General features: G+C 38.2%; 2 protein-coding genes across 3 annotated transcripts; both read right to left on the bottom strand.

The window, feature by feature from the left end:
- Positions 1-537: 537 nt before the first annotated feature.
- Positions 538-21,149, bottom strand: LOC110922500. The gene is made up of 11 exons (XM_022166793.2): positions 21,015-21,149; positions 20,843-20,930; positions 13,361-13,548; positions 3,962-4,239; positions 3,716-3,893; positions 2,873-2,996; positions 2,565-2,789; positions 2,373-2,489; positions 2,140-2,292; positions 1,865-2,056; positions 538-837 (listed from the first exon to the last, which is right to left on the bottom strand). The coding sequence occupies exons 3-11, from the start codon at positions 13,534-13,536 to the stop codon at positions 622-624; spliced, it is 1,659 nt and encodes a 552-aa protein (XP_022022485.2). The 5' UTR covers positions 13,537-13,548; positions 20,843-20,930; positions 21,015-21,149; the 3' UTR covers positions 538-621.
- On the bottom strand, positions 13,645-17,326 carry LOC110922501. 2 transcript variants are annotated; one of them, XR_004886128.1, is made up of 3 exons: positions 14,976-17,326; positions 14,464-14,881; positions 13,645-14,382 (listed from the first exon to the last, which is right to left on the bottom strand). XR_004886128.1 is itself a non-coding variant. In XM_022166794.2 (3 exons), exons 1-3 carry the CDS (start codon positions 15,179-15,181, stop codon positions 13,687-13,689), a joined length of 1,320 nt encoding a protein of 439 aa, XP_022022486.1. In that variant the 5' UTR covers positions 15,182-15,376; the 3' UTR covers positions 13,656-13,686. The 2 variants fall into 2 exon arrangements, 1 of the variants encoding a protein (XP_022022486.1); XM_022166794.2 differs by having other exon boundaries at positions 13,656-14,382; positions 14,976-15,376.
- Positions 21,150-21,508: the final 359 nt, after the last annotated feature.

Here is a 21,508-nt window from a genome sequence, read left to right as displayed (position 1 = left end):
GTATTTTGTGGCAAATTTGTGGGAAACAAGTAGTAGCAACAAATTTCCCACGAATTCTTTTGGTGTGAAAAAACATCGTCGGAAATGGCATGAGCGACAATTTTCCTACAAAATTTCTGGCAATGTTCCCACAAACCGAACTTGTCGGAAGATTTGCGTCAACATTCCCACAAAGTTTGTTATAAACTTTTTCTTTCTATTTAACAACAAATTTGTCACAAAACATATATTTTTAATATATTTTAAATATTTTAATTTGGCGACAAAATTCCTACGGTTTTGAGATAAATGTTGTGACAAAGTTCCCACGCTTCTAACAATCATTATTTAAAATTTGTGACAAAATTCTCACGGTTTTTAAATTTACTCGGTGACAAAATTCCCACGGTTTTAAAAAATAAAATAAATTCCTTTAAACTTACTGACAAAATTCCCATTCCCATTATTTTATAAATCAAATTAATATTATTAAAACAAAAAAATTGAAAACCAAATTCTTTTAAATAAATTGCAGAAAATCCTAAAGATTCCAACAAAAAAAAAAACATGTAGTCTTAGAATAAAAAACAAAATGCACGTTTTTGTAACAAAACTACATGATCTTTAACATACATAAAAAAATTACTTTTTTCCGAATTTATTAAACTTTGCTTCCATGTATTTCTGCCATCGAGCATGTTCGGTCCGCTCTCGTTCACGTTCAACACGTTCTTGTTCCCGCTCTCGTTCACGTTCAACCCTTTCTTGTTCCCGCTCTTGTTCAAATTGTTCAAAACGGGCTTCAATGTTTTGTCGAGCCTCTCGTTCCTTTTCTAGTTCAGCTTGAACTTTTTGGAGCTACAGTTTGTTAAAACGAATATAATTAGCAGATATTAACAAGTAACGGGTCAATCCAAAAAAATGACCCAAACAAACATACATGTATATATTAGATAGCACATGAGGGTCCGTTGACCCTCCGGCCGCCGGCCGGCTATGCAAGCTTTAATATGTCATCCAGTGGGTTTTCGTATTATGAACCCCCTAATTTTTAGTTGAGCAATAAATGAAGTGCAAAAGAAGAAAGATGAAGGGCGTAGGGCAAAAAAATGGTCATTTGAGTAATTATGATATACGCCATAGTTACAGAGAAGGATAAAGTGGATAAAGAAGACGATGTACATCCAATAAAAAAAGCCTGGGCACTATTAGCTGTCAAATACATTTTTTTTGGACAGCTGCAGACCAGTTGATCCACCGGCTGGCGCGTTGCCAGCCTCCCTGGGTTCGAACCTCGCACGGTCCGCAGTTAAGCGCCTTCCGTACCGGTCGAAACGCCAGCCCCCCTTAATTCTCCAGCTCCCTCCCGTGTGGGAACCTCACTGACCCCAGGATCGAACCTGAGACCAAGTGAGTAAACCCTCACACCTCCGACCAGCTGGGCTGGCCATCATTGGCAGCTGTCAAATACTTATACTGTGTTCTCTTTCTTTTCAAAAGTGTAATATTAAACAACAATGATAATAATATTTTAAAGTGTGGGTCTATCTTTTAGGAGAATGTTAACAATTTAGAAATTTAATAATTTTCAGTTAGTTTAGACATTGTCAAGATTTATTAATTTGTTCTGGTAACAATTTTTAAATTTAATAATTTTCATTTAGTTTAGAGAATGTCAAGATTTATTAATTTATCAAGTTTCAATTTTTAAATTTTTTTATATCGGTAAAATTTTTATTATTATTATTATACACTAGCAGATGAGTGTGTGTCTACGTATATATTGACCCTCCGGTTAAAATTTTCTGGTTCCGCCACTGGATAGCACACACTAGTCTGATACATTCATACATATATATACACACAATAATAACAGTAACATTACCTCATGCAATTGTCGGGTATCTGACACACTAGCTGTGGAAGATGTTGTTCCAGTCAACACAAAATGTGGATCAGAAGATCCTACCCCAAACAACTGACGACCCTGACACTCGGGATGCAGACTCTCCCACACTTCCATATCATCGCAATCCGTGTTCCCATACTTATTTTCAAGTTTTTTCATATAAGAGACCTACAGTTTATCAAAACAAATGGCTTGATATTGTACTAAAAGATGATACAATAATTATAAATAAATGATAAAAGATAACTTACATATGAACGTTTTGAACGATCGGTAACAAACTGTAACTTATCATAGTCATTTGCATTGATCTCCCCATCATTTAATCTCTTTTTACACTCTTTGGTGGCGTGGGTATGAAGTAATACTTCCGCGAATCCAACCTTTTTACCCTTTATTTTTTCCTACATAAAAAGATGCAATGTAATTTATAAGTTCTAATTGTTTATATAGGTTTCTAAAAGTAATAATATGATTAGCTTACCAAGTTGCGACGGTGTTCGTCAAACCCTTTGGACCCGCCTGTATGACGACATAAGTCATTCTTCCGGTTTTCTCTCCCTGCTTTGGACTTCTTTTCCCAATCTTTAGTGCTCCAAGACTATAGTGGTAATATATATATAATTAATACATAAAAATAATTAAGCCAAAAAATGTAAATTATTAAAACCCTTACCATACACATACGTTCCCATTTCCTACGAGGCACTCCATTGGGCGGATATTTGCATTGTATCTCAAAATTGTATCCGACATCGGGAATACGTTCCCTCGCCTTTAAAGCTTTCTTTTTAGAACTTTTCCTCATATCGCTCATTATGCCTCTAAATCGATCCTTGAGCACACAAATAAACGAATGACGTATGCTCTGGTGTGCTTTTGGATCCCATCTATACATAGTCTACAAAAACAAAAACAAAAATAAAAATGCAATAAACAATACATATAATCATAACATATACAAATAAATAATTGATAAATTACCCGGAAGCGGTCAAACATGCGCGTCTTTACATTTTGGGGGATCGTTTTAAACGTGACCCAATCTCCATCAAGACATTGTTCAAGTATTTCCTTTACACGTCTATGTACCTTTGAGTCTACAAACCTAAAATATTGAAAAGATATTTGAGAATCAGTATAGTATACATGCTAAAACATGCAAAACAGATCATAGTTTACCCGCATGAATCTAAGTAACTATAGTATACAATATGAGGCTTCCTAGTAGACCTTAAAATTAATGCACAATTTGTCCAAAGCTGGCTGTTTTGATGCAAAATCTGTCCAAATCTGACAGCTTTGACATTCAGTTTTGCGAACAGTTTTTCGGGGCTCAAATGGTATTGAAAAGTTACGAAACTTTTTGGGTGAATAATCCGCTCAAAGTACTACATTTTAGGCTAAAACCCGCTCAAAAAGGTTTCGAAATGACCAAGATATGGCCTCTTAAAGTCGGTTTTAAATTCTGCAGCATTGTTTGAAAACCTTGTGTCCTCTTTTGCCTTGATCTTTCAATAGAATTCATGGATTCTAGTGAAAACGACACACACCAAACATAAGTCATTCAGTTATACGTTTTGAATGGTTTGATTGTTTTTATTTACTTGTTAATTTTGAGACTTAATTGACAATAGGTTCTGACAAGAACCGTTTACACCCAAACCGTTTAACCCGGTTCCGAACCGAACCAGTTTTTAAATGATCCAGTTCTTGTATTTAGAGTGTAACGGTTCCCGGTTCGGAACCGTTGCACAACCCTACTACTAATACTACTTTATAACATCAATAAACAATATAAATTAAAATATTAAACTAGAAACATACTTTTTCCCATTGCTTTGTATGAATTGCCTCCCATCACCGTCACCACCACCCTCGAAGTCGTCATCACCACCCTCAAAGTCGTCACCGTCACCCTCAAAGTTGTCATCGTCCTCGCTGACACCATCACCATCGTCACCATTGTAACCATCATCACCATCGTCACCAGCATCATCATCATCTAAAAAGTTAAAAATAGTAATTAATAAAATGATAACTAATAAAAAATTAGTAATTTATATTGATTACCATTGTCGCCATCATCAAGGATATCACGTGACAAATCTTGTAACGTTGTACCATCCCTATCATCAAGAATATCTGCTGACAAACTATTTAACGTCCCACCTAAATCAGCCATTGGATCACCCTCACCCATACGATGATAACTGCCCCTTACACCTCTGCGGTATGAAATTGAAGGACCTTTTGGAGGTCGTACCATCAAATACGGCCCTTTAGTCCATATAGTAGGTTTCTCAACAGTTGCCTTCCCATTGGGATGTTTTGGATCCAACTTTTGGGATCTTGTTGATGCAGATTTTGTGTCCGATGCTTGTCGAATAGATTAGTTATTATTTTACGCTGAATTTGTAATAGTTAGTGAAACGGTCTATCGAACGTGTATAGACCCGCTCGTTTGAAGTGGTCAAACAAGAGGGTTATTCGGTTGACCGTGTGTGTTTGCCGGACAAATAATGGTTGTATAATTGGTGTCGAAGGATAGGGCATCGAAGGATTGTTGATATCCTTCGATGAGCTCGAAAGATACCCATCGAAGGATGAAGATGGACCTCGAAGGATATGGTATCCTTCGAGGCATGTGTGTATCTTTCGAAATCTGGATGGTCGACAGATGATCTATCGACCAGTCAGTGTTATCCTTCGACCGTGCAACCTGTGTTTGGTATAAATACCAACACCTTGTCATTTGCAACACAAGAGTGAGAGCACAAGTGTGTGCTAGAGAGTGATAAGAGGTTTGAGTCCTCACCGGGAGAAATCACCACTTGATTTCTCCCTGGATGTATACTTCTTTGGTATTAGTTCGGTTTCCATGTAATCGGGCCGACTTGTAATGTTTTACTACCGGATTAATGCAAAAGTTGTTTGTTTATCATCTCTTTATCTCTTCCATCTTTGAACATAAACATGAAAATCACGGATTGGATCCCGAAACACGGACCTACAATTGGTATCAGAGCCATGGTGCCCGATTTAGTAAAACTAACCGTTTACTAAGTCACATGTGCTCTAGATCTGTGATTTTTGTGGGTTTTTGTTCAAGATGTAAAAATGGTGAAAATGAGAAAAACTCAGATCTGAACCCGAATATTCAGATCTGTGATAAAACGAGTGTTGGGTTTTATGTTTTTCTCCTAAAAGTTCAAGTTTTCTTCATCAAAATTCGTGTACAAATGTTTTCATCAAATCTGCAAATTTTACCCAGTAGCTGTGTTCTTGAAGTTCTTGATATCTTCATACTTCGAAGGACATCTTCATACTTCGAAGGATCAGTTATCTGTTCGAAAGGTCATTTCACATCAGTGAAGGATCAGGCTACTGTTTGAAAGGTCAATTGATCTATCTTCGAAGGATCACCTTTAACCCCAAACTTGTAGGTCCCTTTTTCACGGAGGATAACGAACCTAAACCTTGTTATACAAACCTACTAGCGAGTGCGGAATCCCAGCTAGCAAGCAAACCGAGTTAGTAGCAAGTAGAGAAACAAACACACAAGTTCACCGATTAACACAACTTGTATTAATGCAATGAGGGTTCGGTTACAAGCTCAATGTTTACAGAAATGTTCTATAAACTCTCAAAGTGTGTGAGTGTTTCGGACAGGATGCTCTCAGCTGTGTGTCTCTCTGTGTGACTTTTCTGTGTGCATCAGTCTTAAACTCAACACTGCATGGGTATATATATACCCAGCCTAGCATGTCTGATCGAAGGATCTGATAGATGGTCCGAAGGATCATCTATCGAAGACCAAGTATTCGAAAGATCATCAAGGACCTCGAAAGATTACCTTTCGAGGTCTATGATTCGAACCATATCTTTCGATGAGGTCGAAGGATCCACATTATCCTTCGACCTCTTATCCTTCGACACAGTACATCTTTCAACTGTTGACTAAGTCAAACCAGGAGGACGGTTGACTTTGTCAACTTACAGGACTGACAAGGACATCGTTTACATACAGACCGAATACAGACAAAGTACAGACACAAGTGCACCAACAAACTCCCCCTTGGCTGTAGCTTTGTCTTTATCTTCTATAGTTGTAGACTCGTCTCGAATTTCGACGGTCTTTGGTCTTCGAGTTCTCAAAAACTGATGTCCCTTCAAGTCTTCATTGTCGGAGGATCTTCAAAGTCTTCACGTCTTGAAAGCAGAGAGTGTATCAACAAACTACCCGTATCATATAGGAAGTGTGTTGACAAACTCCCCCTTAACATAAGCTCCCCCTTGAGTTATGCTCGTGAATGACTTGATCTTTACGAAGTGAGATCCTTGTGGTGTTGATGATGGCCAGCGGCAACTCGATCATCTTCATCAGTTGAGTGCCTTCACGTCATGTCTTGATTCCAGAGCTTGTCATCGACCATGTTCTCCTAGCCTTTAGAATCTGCACATGCAAGAAATCTAAACGCGTAATGAGAACAACTGCTTGGAATATAGTTAGCATAAACAAATGACACACGGATGACCATGTCACAATCAAACACCGTCCGACAGTCTGAAAGTTTTTCAAATTTATCAATTTCAGATTTTAACTTTCAAAACATGCAAATTTTGACCGTTTATGAAGATTTAGTCAGTTCGGTTTTCAGTCAGGTTTCAGGTAACGAAGACTTGAGCTCCAACATCGTACGATCGAAAATAAAGTAGAAAGAAAATCTTTTTGGCTTTTATAAAGTTTATATTAAAACAAGCCTAAAATCTTTTTGGTATTTTTGAAATTAAAAGACAACAATTTAAAATCCTTTGAGTGTTATCAAACGACATCACCGCTAATGTCGTGCTGATATGCACCAAACGACGAAACTGTTTAAAAGAAATAATAACAGTTAATAACAGTTAAGCAGTACATAAATATTTACAGACATTCTTTTTGCGAGTTTCGAGGGTAAGAGAATCATATCAGTGTACGGTCATGCCAAAACACTCTTGTTGTTCAGTTAGTTAACATTAAGATAAGCATCCTATAACAATTATCGGTATTGTTGTCCACTTAAGCTCAACTTATCAGATGTAATCATGGCGAGGGGATACGTTAAGGTATGATTTATACTTACCGACCGGTGTTCATCCACATCACGACACATTCCCGTATCAAGGTATGCACGAGAGTTCATCTTACCGGTGAGTATACCGATTATCATCTGTTTGACCGTATAAATTGTGAGATACTCACTTATTTTGATTTGAAAACAAGTCCTATGTGATATAATCACTTATTGATGAGGAACTTGATTTTCGTATGCATGAGGGCACAGGTGCAAGTCCGTGAACAGGTCAGTACTTCCGTACAGCAGAGAGACGAACTTGACACCCGGATAAATGTGATATTTTATCACTTATTTGATATGGACATGTGATTGTTTATCACTTATTGAGGTCGAATGCAGTATGTATTAAAGAAAGTATGTATTAAAGAAAGATACTGGTAAAACAAAACAGACATGGAAACCTAAATCGGTTACTGAATCAGGGGGACCATCACAATTCACCAACCATCAAAGACAAGAAGTTATTGTCATTGATGAAAATGGAAGACCCAAGACCACAATGGCTTGGGTCCCCATCTCCAACTAATTCATTTGAGTTCATGTGCAGGGTGCTTCAGGAGGAACTATCAGTAGTCACTGGATTGTTGATAGTGGGGCATCCAGGCACATGACAGGCGACATAAAGCTTCTCTACGACGTTAAATCTATTAGAGGAGGTTATGTTGCTTTTGCTGGAGATAAGGGTGGATATATAACGGGTGAAGGAATGATATCTAACGGGATTGTCAGCTTTGACAAGATCAATTTTGTGCAACAACTTGATCACAATCTTCTTAGTGTTTCTCAAATTTGTGACAAGAAATTTTCAGTACACTTTGATGCTAATGGATGTTATGTGCTGAAACCCGGCTTCAAAATTCCAAAAGAATGGATTCTCTTGTCGGCTCCAAGGATAAATGATTTGTACGTCCTTGACATGAGCCAAGCTATTACTACGTCTGCACAAGCAACTTGTTTCGTTTCCAAAGCCACAGAAAAAGACACTATCTCTTGGCACAGACGAATGGGTCACATTCACTTACGCAAAATGAATCATTTGGTTTCAAGTGAATTGGTGAATGGTGTTCCCCTCAAAAATTTCCATCTTCAAGACGTCTGTGTTTCGTGCCAGAAAGGAAAGCAAACAAAGAAGAAGCACCCTACAAAGAAGATCAACACGGTGGCAGTTCCTCTTGAACGCTTGCACATGGATTTGTTCGGTCCTGTCAAGCACAAGAGTATTCGGGGTGATCAATACTGCCTCGTGGTTACTGATGATTATTCAAGATTTTCTTGGGTTGCGTTCATGGCACACAAGAATGAAACCTTTGGCATCATCAAAAACTTGATCATTCAGATTGAGAATTTGTATAAGTTGAAGGTTAGGCGGATACGTAGCGACAATGGTACTGAATTTAAGAATCATTCCATGGCGGAGTTCTGCACTTCAAAGGGTATTCTTCATGAGTTTAGTGCAGCTTATACTCCTCAACAGAATGGTGTCGCTGAACGTAAGAACCGCACATTGATCGAGACTGCTAGGACAATGTTGGTAGAGTCACAGTTGCCCATTCCATTCTGGACTGAAGCTGTGGCCTCTGCATGTTACACATTGAACAGAGTCCTTACAGTCAAAAGACACAACAAGACCTGCTTTGAGCTTCTTCAAAAACGGAAACCAGATTTGTCTTATCTAGAACCGTTTGGAGCTCCATGCACAATCATCGATCCTAATGGAAAGTTTGGGGCAAGAGCAATTGATGGATACTTTCTTGGGTATGCCACCCCTAACTTACGAGTCTGGAATCTAGAGACTAAAAGGGTCGAGGAATGGTCTGAGGTCAGAGTACAAAGGCACACCTTGCCAGTCAAAAATCCGGGTCAACCTTGGATGTTTGAGTATGATGACTTTTTCAATTCGATCAATGTTGAAGCCGTTGAAGAAAATGCTGCGGCTAGGATGTTTTTCGAGAGTGACAATGCAACAGTTTCACCGGTGGTTCGTCCAATTCTTGTTAATCAAGAACCATCTTCTTCGGTGAACAATAATACTCTCAACAATGAGGATTTTCATGATGCAAACGAATTGAACGAATCTTCAGAGGATGATGAATTTCTAGATGCAGATCAGGAAGCTCCTACAACAGCAGTTCATGGTACTTCAGAGGGTACTCCTCCAGTAGATGCCCATAGAACAGCTGAGGCTACTGCATCATCCTCTTCGTCAATTCCGGGTCTTGATTTGGTTGTTGATCTTAATCTCAACAATCTGGGTATAAATGTTCCAGTTCCAGATAATCCAGAAACAAGAATTCATAATACCCATCCTCAACAAAACATCATTGGAAATGTGCAGAGTGGCGTTCAAACAAGAAACATGTTGCGAAACAACAACAATGCAGGCTTGTATGCAGCTATTCGAGAATCCGGGCAACAAAACGACTGGTCCTTCGCGTGTTATGTCTCACAGGAAGAACCAAGAACATGGAAAGAAGCCTTGAAAGATAACGCTTGGGTTGAAGCAATGCAGGAAGAACTGCAACAGTTCCAGAAGCTGGGTGTCTGGAAACTCGTAGAGAAACCTGCTGGATACAAGAAGATTGGTACCCGTTGGGTTTTCAAATGCAAAAAGGATGACCGCGGAGTTGTTATCCGAAACAAAGCACGTTTAGTCGTTCAGGGTTTTCGTCAGATTGAAGGGATCGACTACAACGAAGTCTATGCACCAGTGGCACGTCTCGAAGCAATTCGAATCTTTCTAGCCTATGCGTCCTTCAAAGGATTCAAGGTTTATCAGATGGACGTGAAAAGTGCATTTTTACATGGTGTGGTTGAAGAAGAGGTGTACGTCGAACAGCCTCCAGGTTTTGAAGATCCTATCCATCCCGATCGGGTTTGGTTGCTAAACAAAGCTCTTTATGGTCTTCATCAAGCACCGCGAGCTTGGTATGCAACCTTATCTCACTATCTGCTGGAGAACGGTTTTCGTAGAGGTCTTATCGACTGTACTCTTTTCATCAAGGAACAAGATGGAGATCTTCTTCTGGTACAGGTATACGTTGATGACATTATTTTTGGTTCTACTAATGATGTCTTGTGTAGGGAATTCGAGCGCATTATGCAGGATAAATTCGAGATGAGTGCTATGGGGGAAATGACTTTCTTCTTGGGCCTACAAGTACAACAAACGGAGTCTGGGATATTCATCCATCAGACTAAATATGTTGGTGACATCTTGAGCCGGTTCCAGATGTCTGATGCAACGCCCATTGGTACCCCATTGCCAACTAATCACGGAATTACTCCAGGATTTTTCGTTATTTGAAGGCGTACCCTGACACCGGTCTGTGGTACCCTAGGGATAATAACTTTGAATTGGTAGCTTTCAGTGATTCTGATTTTGGCGGATGCAAAATCGACGGTAAATCCACAACGGCTGGATGTCAGTTCTTAGGAAATCGCCTAGTCACATGGCAGTGCAAGAAGCAGACGTGTGTAGCTACATCAACATGCGAAGCTGAATACATTGCTGCCTCAAGTTGTTGCTCCCAAGTTCTTTGGATTCAACAACAAATGCGGGACTACGGTTTTGAATTCCTAACTACTCCTATTTACGTTGATAATTCTGCTGCTTTAGATATCACTAAAAATCCTGTGCAGCATTCAAAGACCAAACACATCGAAATCAAATATCACTTCATACGTGATTGCTTTGAGAAAAGGCTAATCGATGTTGTTAAGGTCCACACCGATGACCAACGTGCCGACTTATTTACCAAAGCTTTTGACAAATCTAGATTTGATTTCTTATTATTGGTAAACGGCATTAAGGTCAAGCAAGAGTAAAACCAACATCGGAAAATCATTTTTGTAAATACCTTTGTGTTTTAAATTTGTCTTAGTTTATTGATTTTAGGGGGAGTAAATCCAAAAATCTGAAAATCCAAAAACATCGAAAAATTTCAAAAACACAAAAACAATAGAAAAACAAAAATGAGTTTCCTGGCGAGCAAAAGAGAAAATGATAGTACATCAGTGGTCTATCCATACCTCTTTAAACATTAAATGAAAAACGATAAGCAGCTCTATATAAGATGTATCAGTAGGCTCACAATCATTTTAAAGTGTGCAGGGTGATATAAATCTTAATCGACTGAAGACCAGGTGGGAACCATTCATTGGCATATGGTCTTAGTACCGAAATTTCGTTTGATAGATTGCCGAGGTTCTGAGATATTCGGTCTTTATGCTGCTTATCATCTGGGTATCATGGTTGTATCTTTTACCGAAAAATAACGGGGACGCAAGTCTAGATCTTCCATGATACTATACATACGTGTACATAATACATACTGCATTCGACCTCAATAAGTGATAAACAATCACATGTCCATATCAAATAAGTGATAAAATATCACATTTATCCGGGTGTCAAGTTCGTCTCTCTGCTGTACGGAAGTACTGACCTGTTCACGGACTTGCACCTGTGCCCTCATGCATACGAAAATCAAGTTCCTCATCAATAAGTGATTATATCACATAGGACTTGTTTTCAAATCAAAATAAGTGAGTATCTCACAATTTATACGGTCAAACAGATGATAATCGGTATACTCACCGGTAAGATGAACTCTCGTGCATACCTTGATACGGGAATGTGTCGTGATGTGGATGAACACCGGTCGGTAAGTATAAATCATACCTTAACGTATCCCCTCGCCATGATTACATCTGATAAGTTGAGCTTAAGTGGACAACAATACCGATAATTGTTATAGGATGCTTATCTTAATGTTAACTAACTGAACAACAAGAGTGTTTTGGCATGACCGTACACTGATATGATTCTCTTACCCTCGAAACTCGCAAAAAGAATGTCTGTAAATATTTATGTACTGCTTAACTGTTATTAACTGTTATTATTTCTTTTAAACAGTTTCGTCGTTTGGTGCATATCAGCACGACATTAGCGGTGATGTCGTTTGATAACACTCAAAGGATTTTAAATTGTTGTCTTTTAATTTCAAAAATACCAAAAAGATTTTAGGCTTGTTTTAATATAAACTTTATAAAAGCCAAAAAGATTTTCTTTCTACTTTATTTTCGATCGTACGATGTTGGAGCTCAAGTCTTCGTTACCTGAAACCTGACTGAAAACCGAACTGACTAAATCTTCATAAACGGTCAAAATTTGCATGTTTTGAAAGTTAAAATCTGAAATTGATAAATTTGAAAAACTTTCAGACTGTCGGACGGTGTTTGATTGTGACATGGTCATCCGTGTGTCATTTGTTTATGCTAACTATATTCCAAGCAGTTGTTCTCATTACGCGTTTAGATTTCTTGCATGTGCAGATTCTAAAGGCTAGGAGAACATGGTCGATGACAAGCTCTGGAATCAAGACATGACGTGAAGGCACTCAACTGATGAAGATGATCGAGTTGCCGCTGGCCATCATCAACACCACAAGGATCTCACTTCGTAAAGATCAAGTCATTCACGAGCATAACTCAAGGGGGAGCTTATGTTAAGGGGGAGTTTGTCAACACACTTCCTATATGATACGGGTAGTTTGTTGATACACTCTCTGCTTTCAAGACGTGAAGACTTTGAAGATCCTCCGACAATGAAGACTTGAAGGGACATCAGTTTTTGAGAACTCGAAGACCAAAGACCGTCGAAATTCGAGACGAGTCTACAACTATAGAAGATAAAGACAAAGCTACAGCCAAGGGGGAGTTTGTTGGTGCACTTGTGTCTGTACTTTGTCTGTATTCGGTCTGTATGTAAACGATGTCCTTGTCAGTCCTGTAAGTTGACAAAGTCAACCGTCCTCCTGGTTTGACTTAGTCAACAGTTGAAAGATGTACTGTGTCGAAGGATAAGAGGTCGAAGGATAATGTGGATCCTTCGACCTCATCGAAAGATATGGTTCGAATCATAGACCTCGAAAGGTAATCTTTCGATGTCCTTGATGATCTTTCGAATACTTGGTCTTCGATAGATGATCCTTCGGACCATCTATCAGATCCTTCGATCAGACATGCTAGGCTGGGTATATATATACCCATGCAGTGTTGAGTTTAAGACTGATGCACACAGAAAAGTCACACAGAGAGACACACAGCTGAGAGCATCCTGTCCGAAACACTCACACACTTTGAGAGTTTATAGAACATTTCTGTAAACATTGAGCTTGTAACCGAACCCTCATTGCATTAATACAAGTTGTGTTAATCGGTGAACTTGTGTGTTTGTTTCTCTACTTGCTACTAACTCGGTTTGCTTGCTAGCTGGGATTCCGCACTCGCTAGTAGGTTTGTATAACAAGGTTTAGGTTCGTTATCCTCCGTGAAAAAGGGACCTACAGATCTTTGTCTCCCAGAAACAGCATCACCATCACCTCTACTAAGATCAGGCTCCCGAATAACAATGCCACAATCAATGCGTTTCCTTGAAACTTGTTTTGTCTTTCCTCCACGCAGACCACTACCAACACCACTACCACGACCACCACCACGACTTGTATTATCTTTACCAGCATTCATATTGTATATAGCCTGCATTTAATTGAACAGATTTGGTTAGATAATATATATAAGATTCACAAACTCTATGATAGGAAAAAAAATATACAATGTACATACCATATGATGTATCTCAAATAATAACAAGTATACAACAAACAATTTATGTTCCTAACAATCATGTTCATCTTCATCTAAAGAGTGGTCAGAATAAACGTTTGCATCATCATCATCACAACCGTCATCATCATCATCATGAAATGTAACCCGGTCTAAGGGATCACTCCGAGTTACCGCATTCGGTAACTCGAACCGTTCATCAGTTTGAAGAAAATCGTGTGATGTCGTGTTACCATCATTGGTGACATCAGTTTCAGGTGTAGTGAGATCATAAATGTGACGGGATTTTGTCTTCACAACCGGCCATAGATCTTTCGTATCACGTGTCACGGCAGGGTATGAAGTGTAAAAAACTTGTTCTGCCTGTGATGCCAAGATAAACTTGTCATCACCTGGAAGATGAAACTTGTGTTTAACATCAACAAGCTTATTTTTGTTAACTATTACACCCAGGTTGTTATCAAACCATGTACATTTAAACACTACCACAATTTGAGGTTCCTTGCCATTATACTTAAGTTCTAATATCTCGTCCACTAAGCCGTAGTAGTCAGACTCTTCGGCGTTATACGTTTCCCCTCTCACACATACACCACAGTTTGGGGTCACAAGTCCCTTACCATGCTTCTGGGTGTGAAACTTATAACCATTTACAAAGTACCCATTGTGTGATTGAGCGTACATTGATGGTTGTCTTGCTAAAATTTCCAAATGTCGAGTGCTTCCATCAATTAAGCCATTCATTACCTACAATGAAAAACACACACGGAACATGTTGCTAAACGATGCACTAACATCAATCATAAAGAGTTAATTGGATTTACTTACGTGATTTTCAAACCATTCAGCAAAATGGTTATCTCTAAGAAGGAATTCTGGTTCGTCCGGATACAGTTGTGGTGCCACTTCATCAAATTTGTCGATATAAGGGTAAACTTCTACACAATTTAGAAGAACATATGTGTGCACCTTTTTAAGTTCTTCATTACTCATATGCCTCCGTGTTCCACCCTTTTGATGTAATCGTCTCGATGGAACGACAAATACGCTTAGTTTAGAGCCTCCACTCGAAGAGCTGAGATGTTGCGGTGCGAAATTTCGTGGCTCTCGATTATGGCGTGTCTCAATCGTTGAGTCAAAGTATAGAGAACAATAGGTGGCGATTTCATTCACTAGATGTTCCTTCACCATTGAACCCTCAACCTTTGATTTGTTTCTGATTCTTCTTTTCATTAAGCCAAGCTTCCTACATTTAGAAATTATTGAGATATGTGTTAAGAATTATGAACAAAATTAAAAAAAATATATATTTAATTCATAAGATGAAAAAATGTTATTACCTTTCGTATTGGTACATCCACCTGTATTGTACCGGACCACCAAGAAGAGCTTCATCAGCTAGATGTATGACTAGGTGCTCCATAGAATCAAAGAAACTAGGAGGGAAAATTTTCTCCAACTTGCATACTGTTATAACAATAGTGCGCTTCATGTTAATCAAGTCATCTACATGCAACGATTTTGAGCATAAGACTCGAAAGAACATGCACAACTCTGTTACAGCCTCATATGTCTCTTTTGAGACAAAACCTCAAATAGCGAGTGGAAGCAACCATTGCATAAACACATGACAGTCATGGCTTTTAAAACCATGAAAAGTGTTGTCTTTCATGTTTACACAACTCCCTATATTTGATGCATACCCGTCTGGAAATTTTACCTTCTTCAACCAAGCACAAACTTTTTTAACGTCATCTTTTCACAGAGTGTAATTTCCCCTATTTTTAGTCATCTTTCCGTTGTTATCACATGTGGGGTTTAAATGAAATCGGTCACAAATACGCTCCATGTCTTGCCTTGCCTTCATATTGTCTTTGTCTTTGGATGTGTTGGTGCCCATGATTGTGTGAAACAGATTGTCAAATACATTCTTTTCGATATGCATCACGTCGAGATTATGTCGGATTAACAACTTACTCCAATACGGAAGTTCCCAAAAGATGCTTCTTTTTACCCAATTATGTGTAATCCCAAAACCTGGCGGTTTTTCATATCTTTCAGTACCATAGGGTTTGCCATCATAAACAATGGGAAACTCTTTTATAACCTGCCATATTTCTTCTCCGGTTGGCTGTGGAATATCTCTTACACGCGAAACCATTTTGTTTTTTCGAAAGTTAGTCTTATCTTTTCGAAAACAATGTTTTGCGGGAAGATGTTGTCTATGGCAGTCAAACCAACATGGTTTCCCTCCAAACGGAAGTCGGAATGATCCCGATTCATTCGAGCAATATGGGCAGGCTAACTTACCATGTGTGCTCCATCCGGACAACATCGCATAAGCCGGAAAGTCACTAACGGTCCATAAAAGTACGGCCTTCATTTTGAAATTCTCACATCGATGGGCATCATAAGTTTCAATGCCATGTGTGAACAACTGTTTTAGCTCGTCTACCAAAGGTTGTAGAAAAACGTCAATATTTTGTTGGGGATTATTTGGACCGGGAATGATTAAAGGAATTTGTACATATTGCTCTTTCAAGGCCAACCAAGGAGGTAGGTTGTACACCGTGATAAACACTGGCCAACATGAATACTTTGCCCCGCTTGCATTATTTGGACTAAATCCATCTGTACACAATCCAAGACGAATATTGCGTGTCTCTTTTGCAAAATCAGAAAAAACCGAGTTAAAATGGTGCCAGGCTCGACCTTCACTAGGATGACTCATCTTTTCGGATGGACTACGATCTGCGTGCCAAGTCATATGTTGGGCTGTCTTTTTTGAATAAAACAATCTTTGAAGTCTTGGTCCGATAGGCATGTAAGTCATCACCAACTTAGGCACTTTTTTCCCTCTTTCCTTGTATCTATATTCATTACATACTATACAACGATCCAGATCAGAATGCGGGCCATTGAATAGCATACAATGGTTTTGACACACATGAATCACTTGTGATGGCAACTCTAGTGGCTTCAACATCTTCTTGGTCTCATAAAAGTTTCTAGGTAGCTTGTTATCATCAGGTAGATTGTCTTTGATTATCGGAAGTAGTTTATCAAATGTCGAGTCCGAAATATTACAGTCTGATTTCCAATTCAATAACCTGGTGGTGATAGAGAGTGTGCTAGCATCTTTGCACCCCTCCCATAAAGGCTCATTAGCTTGCTCTAACATACGGTAGAATGCATGTGCTTCTTGATTTGGATCTTGGTGCATGCATTCCATGACCATTTGATCATATTCGGTATATTCACCAATATCTTCAACAACATCCTGACCCACATGCTGAGACGGTATGGGGTTTGAACATTGGTCCACGCCCATCGGCTCTTCAGATTCACCATGTGCGTACCATAGCTGATAATCTTTCATAAATCCTAGTGAAGTTAGATGACAATCAACAACGTTTCTCGTCTTGTAGTAACGGTTTTTGCATTTACTACATGGGCATCTAATTAGTAACTTCTGGACCCCGCCTATAGTTTCCTCTTCAATGTTCGTTGCGTGTTCGTATGCAAAATCCAGAAAATAATCAACACGTTGTTGAAATTGCATATTTAAAGTACCATCTTTATTGAATCTCATCCCGTACATCCATTCTCTATCCGATGACATTTTTATAGATCTATAACTCAAACCCAACAAGTATTAGAACTTAACACACAAAGACCACACATAGACATGCACATATAAATGGGTTCGGGTCAAGTTTCAGGTTGAACCCGCGAACCAGTTTAGGTTAACGGGTCGTATTGGCGGGTTAACCCGTTTAACACATTTATCTTATATTATATTTTTTTACAGTTTATTTTATGTTAGAGATTAAACGGGGTGTGTATTTTATGCCATAATTATAACTTAGAAAGAGAAATTAACATAAAATTTTATAATTTAAATATAATTGTGTTATATACATTTGTGTTTTTTAAGTAAATTTTAATTTTAGTATATTAATTTAAAAAAAAATTAAAAAATTCGGGTTGAACGGGTCGTGTTTGGGTCAACCAACAAAACTTCTGGCTGTGTTCGGGTTCATATGTATGATATGATTTTCGGGTTCGGGTTGGGTTTAGGTTCGTGTGAAATTTTCGGGTTCGGGTCGGGTTGGGCCCGCCACCCCATGAACATGACCCGTTTAGCACCCCTAGATTGAACCAAGGGTTTAGACGTTTAGTAGGGACTTTGTCGGATCAGAAGAATAGTGGAAAGGAAACACAAGGGCTGTGGGTTCAGTCATGAATCCATGTAACTCAGCAAGTTAAAGCAAGTTGGTAAGAAAGTAGCACTGGATCCCAAAGTAAGACAGCCTCAAAGAAGACACCAAGGAGAAATAGACGAGGCAGAGCAAAAGCCCACAGGAGAAGATGGGAATTGTGTGTCATCCCACAACAGAGGATAAGTATGGCGAAAGAACTACCCTCAATGCTGGTTCTGGTGGTAGAGGAGATAGGAACCTGAAGTAAAAGGTCATCGTCTCATTTGTTGTGGGCAATGGAAGACGAAAAGATGATCGCCGCAAGCTGTGACAGGAACCAAGAGTCATCAGGTACCTTTGTTTCATACGGCTGCTCAAGGTTCAAGGACCCTATCACATAATTTTGAGTACCTCTTCAGCAAATACGGCATTTACAGGACGTTCTATTGATTATTCGGATCCTCATATATCAAGGCAAGATATATTGCTTGAGTGGTAAAGATATAACCTTCCGTCGTTTTCTTGTGAAATTTTTGAAGGGTACTTCACTTGGACATGGTGGTTATCGAGAATATGTATAAAGAGCATCAAAAGTTGTTCCAGCTTTTAATTTTAATGTGATAAAGAAGATGACGTACATTTATGTTTAAAATAGATCAGGTCGAAGAAGAAAGATTAGATAGGGTTGCTAGAATCATCTCTGGTGCTACATTGTCAATCACCAGTTGTTGCGCATCAGAATCTGTGGAATTATGTATTAATTCAGGGTGAGCGTCAATCACCAAAGATGACAGGTCCATCAACAGATGCAAAAACCGTACGACAAGAGTTGGTGGACGAAAAAGGACCAGAGACACGTTGTTGAAATTGCATATTTAAAGTACTATGTTTATTGAATCTCATCTCGTACATCCATTCTCTATCCGACGACACTTTTATACCTCTATAACTCAAATCCAACAAGTATTAGAGCTTAACACACAAAGAACACATAGACATGCACATATACATACTAACCTTATACATACAAATAAATATATACTAAAATTCCACAATTTCTAGGATTTTCCAATTTAATATATAGATTATTGGTATAAACATGAATAATATTATCCAATTTCAGGTTATTCAGGTCATGTTAACTCTCAAATCACTAAACGGGTCAAATAAATAAAAATCAACTAAATCGACATGTTAAACAGGTAGTTTCCGACTTAAAAACAACAATAGATCTTGATAAATAAATCGATTGATAAATGTGTTCCTAATCATATTCAAATTTATACAGCTTTGGTGTCTGATTTTTGTACGGAGGTCCAGATAATTCAACCCTTGAACTGTCAAATTATCCTCTAAGTATAAACACTTCTGGTTGTTTATGATTGGGGGGAGAATAATCGATTGGTTCTTGTGTTAAATGATTGAGAAAGCAAGTAGGAACCGAGACTGCATTGGTAGTTCGGTTATCGATCAAGAAAGATATCAAGATTTAACAACAGGCTACAAGGATTGAATTAGGGGTGTGAATTTCTGACACGATCCGAATACACGAAATTCGCGGGTTTAGGTTTAGTCTAAATGGGTTCTGGTCAGTTTCAGGTTGAACCCGCGAACCAGTTTAGGTTAACGGGTCGGGTTGGCGGGTTAACCCGTTTAACACATTTTTACGATCCTGTCTTTATCGTCGTCGTCAAGTAAAAATGGGTCGCAAATTTGATATATGTTCATAATTTGCAGGGAAAAAATATTTTATAACATTTGAAATATTCTGTTGAAAAAATGTATAACTCAGTGTTTTTTTTCCTATCAGAAGCATCTTTTGGAACAATTATTGCTCCACATATGCATGCATACCTTCATATTTGAGCTGTCAAAATTGTCTCATGTTTGAACTGCATGCTGGAACTTCCATACCCTTTCATATGCTTTAACGCATAGTTGTTAATAGCAAATAGTGGACGGTAGTGATAAGCTACCCATACGCTACTTAGTAATAGCCATGAAATGTATATTTATATCCAAATATGCTATTTTATATGTATATTTAACCAGAAATCTAAAATCCCGCTATTCTATACCTATAAAATCCCGCTATTTATATTAAAACAGATAAAAAAACAGAAAAAAACTAGGCGCCAAAATCAGATAGCGACACACGAGCTCTTCACTATGATATCCGCTGTAGCGCCCGCTATGAACGCTATTAACAACTATGTTTTAACCGAAGAGTTTATGGTTACAATTCATAAAGATCATTCATAGATTGTTATCTAGACTAGGGCTGACGTTTTTTGACATAGCCTAGGAGTTTATAGGTTTTAAGTTGTCATTTCCGACACATTTAGTATACACCAAAGATGACAGGTCCATCAACAGATGCAAGAACCGTACGACTAGAGTTGGTGGACGAAAAAGGACCAGAGACAAACGTTACTAAAGCTATAGTCAAGGTCACGTTACAACCATGTAACAAGGCCAATTAATGCATGACTAGTGGCAATGTGGCTGAAGAACTCGAGCTCTATGATTTGGAGGCCAAACATGATTACATCAAATAATGTTGATAACTTTTAGATGTGCTTGCACGTTGTACAGATGTTTATGATAATTGCAGGAAAATGTAGATATGAAGATGTGTAAACAATGCTTGGTAATAGTTCGACCGTGTTGTTGTCGGTCTTTAATGAAAGAAGGCAAAGAAAAAGATCATGCTGGTACAACTATTAAAGCTCTGTTGGGGCTATTTATGGGTCACGATAACTGTAATGGTAACAATAAGAATAAATTGTACAACATGTTTCCAAAGATAGACAGACGATTCTAATCAAGTAGCAGTCAGATTATCATCAATAATAACATATACAGATAGCAAAAATATAGTTCTTTGCGTGTTTCGTAATTCATAACAACAAAATCCACAAAAATAAAGACACATGTCACATTGAAATTAAGCCAATATGATCCTCAAAAGTGAAGATTTAATCAGAGATGGGTTCAATTCGTACCTGTTGTAAAGGAGCACCACCAAAAACCACCAACTCAGAGCCTACCGATGGTGGAAAACCACTAGTAGCAGTCGCACAGTCCTCAGCCCTAGTTAGTGAAGTCGAATCTTAGAGATGATTAATTAAAGTATGGAGATTTATATCTTGGCGAAGGGAATAAATGAGAACTTACCAGTTTTGATCGAACTTTGAATTGTAGCAGCAAGTTGTCGCTCTGAAACAAAGAGGGAAACTACCTAAAACCACCACTCCGTCCACCAAGTATAGAACAGCGAAAGAGATGGGAGGGTATAGCGCCAAAACACAATCAGCGGGAAAAAAATATTTAGGGCTTATATAATTTGGGGATTTTAATTTCCATTTATAAACATAACATTAACTTATATTTATTAAATTGTATTTATATTTCATTATTAATTGTTATATCATATTAATACATATACATATATATGATATAAAGAAGTTATCGTCAATATATATCAAATTGTTTTAGTTTGTTATTTAAATAGTATAGTATAACACCAAATAAGCTTATATTTGTTTTATTTTGGGTAAATTACACTTTCCGTCCTTTATGTTTGTAGCAGGTTGCAATGGATGACCTTTATAATTACAGGCACAGTCCTTTTTTATAATGGTGGAGACGATAAGTGGTGGAGAGGAGTT

This window comes from Helianthus annuus, chromosome 17 (assembly GCF_002127325.2).
Source record: "Helianthus annuus cultivar XRQ/B chromosome 17, HanXRQr2.0-SUNRISE, whole genome shotgun sequence".
Classification (NCBI taxonomy): domain Eukaryota; kingdom Viridiplantae; phylum Streptophyta; class Magnoliopsida; order Asterales; family Asteraceae; genus Helianthus; species Helianthus annuus.
This window is presented reverse-complemented; position numbering and strand designations above follow the sequence as displayed.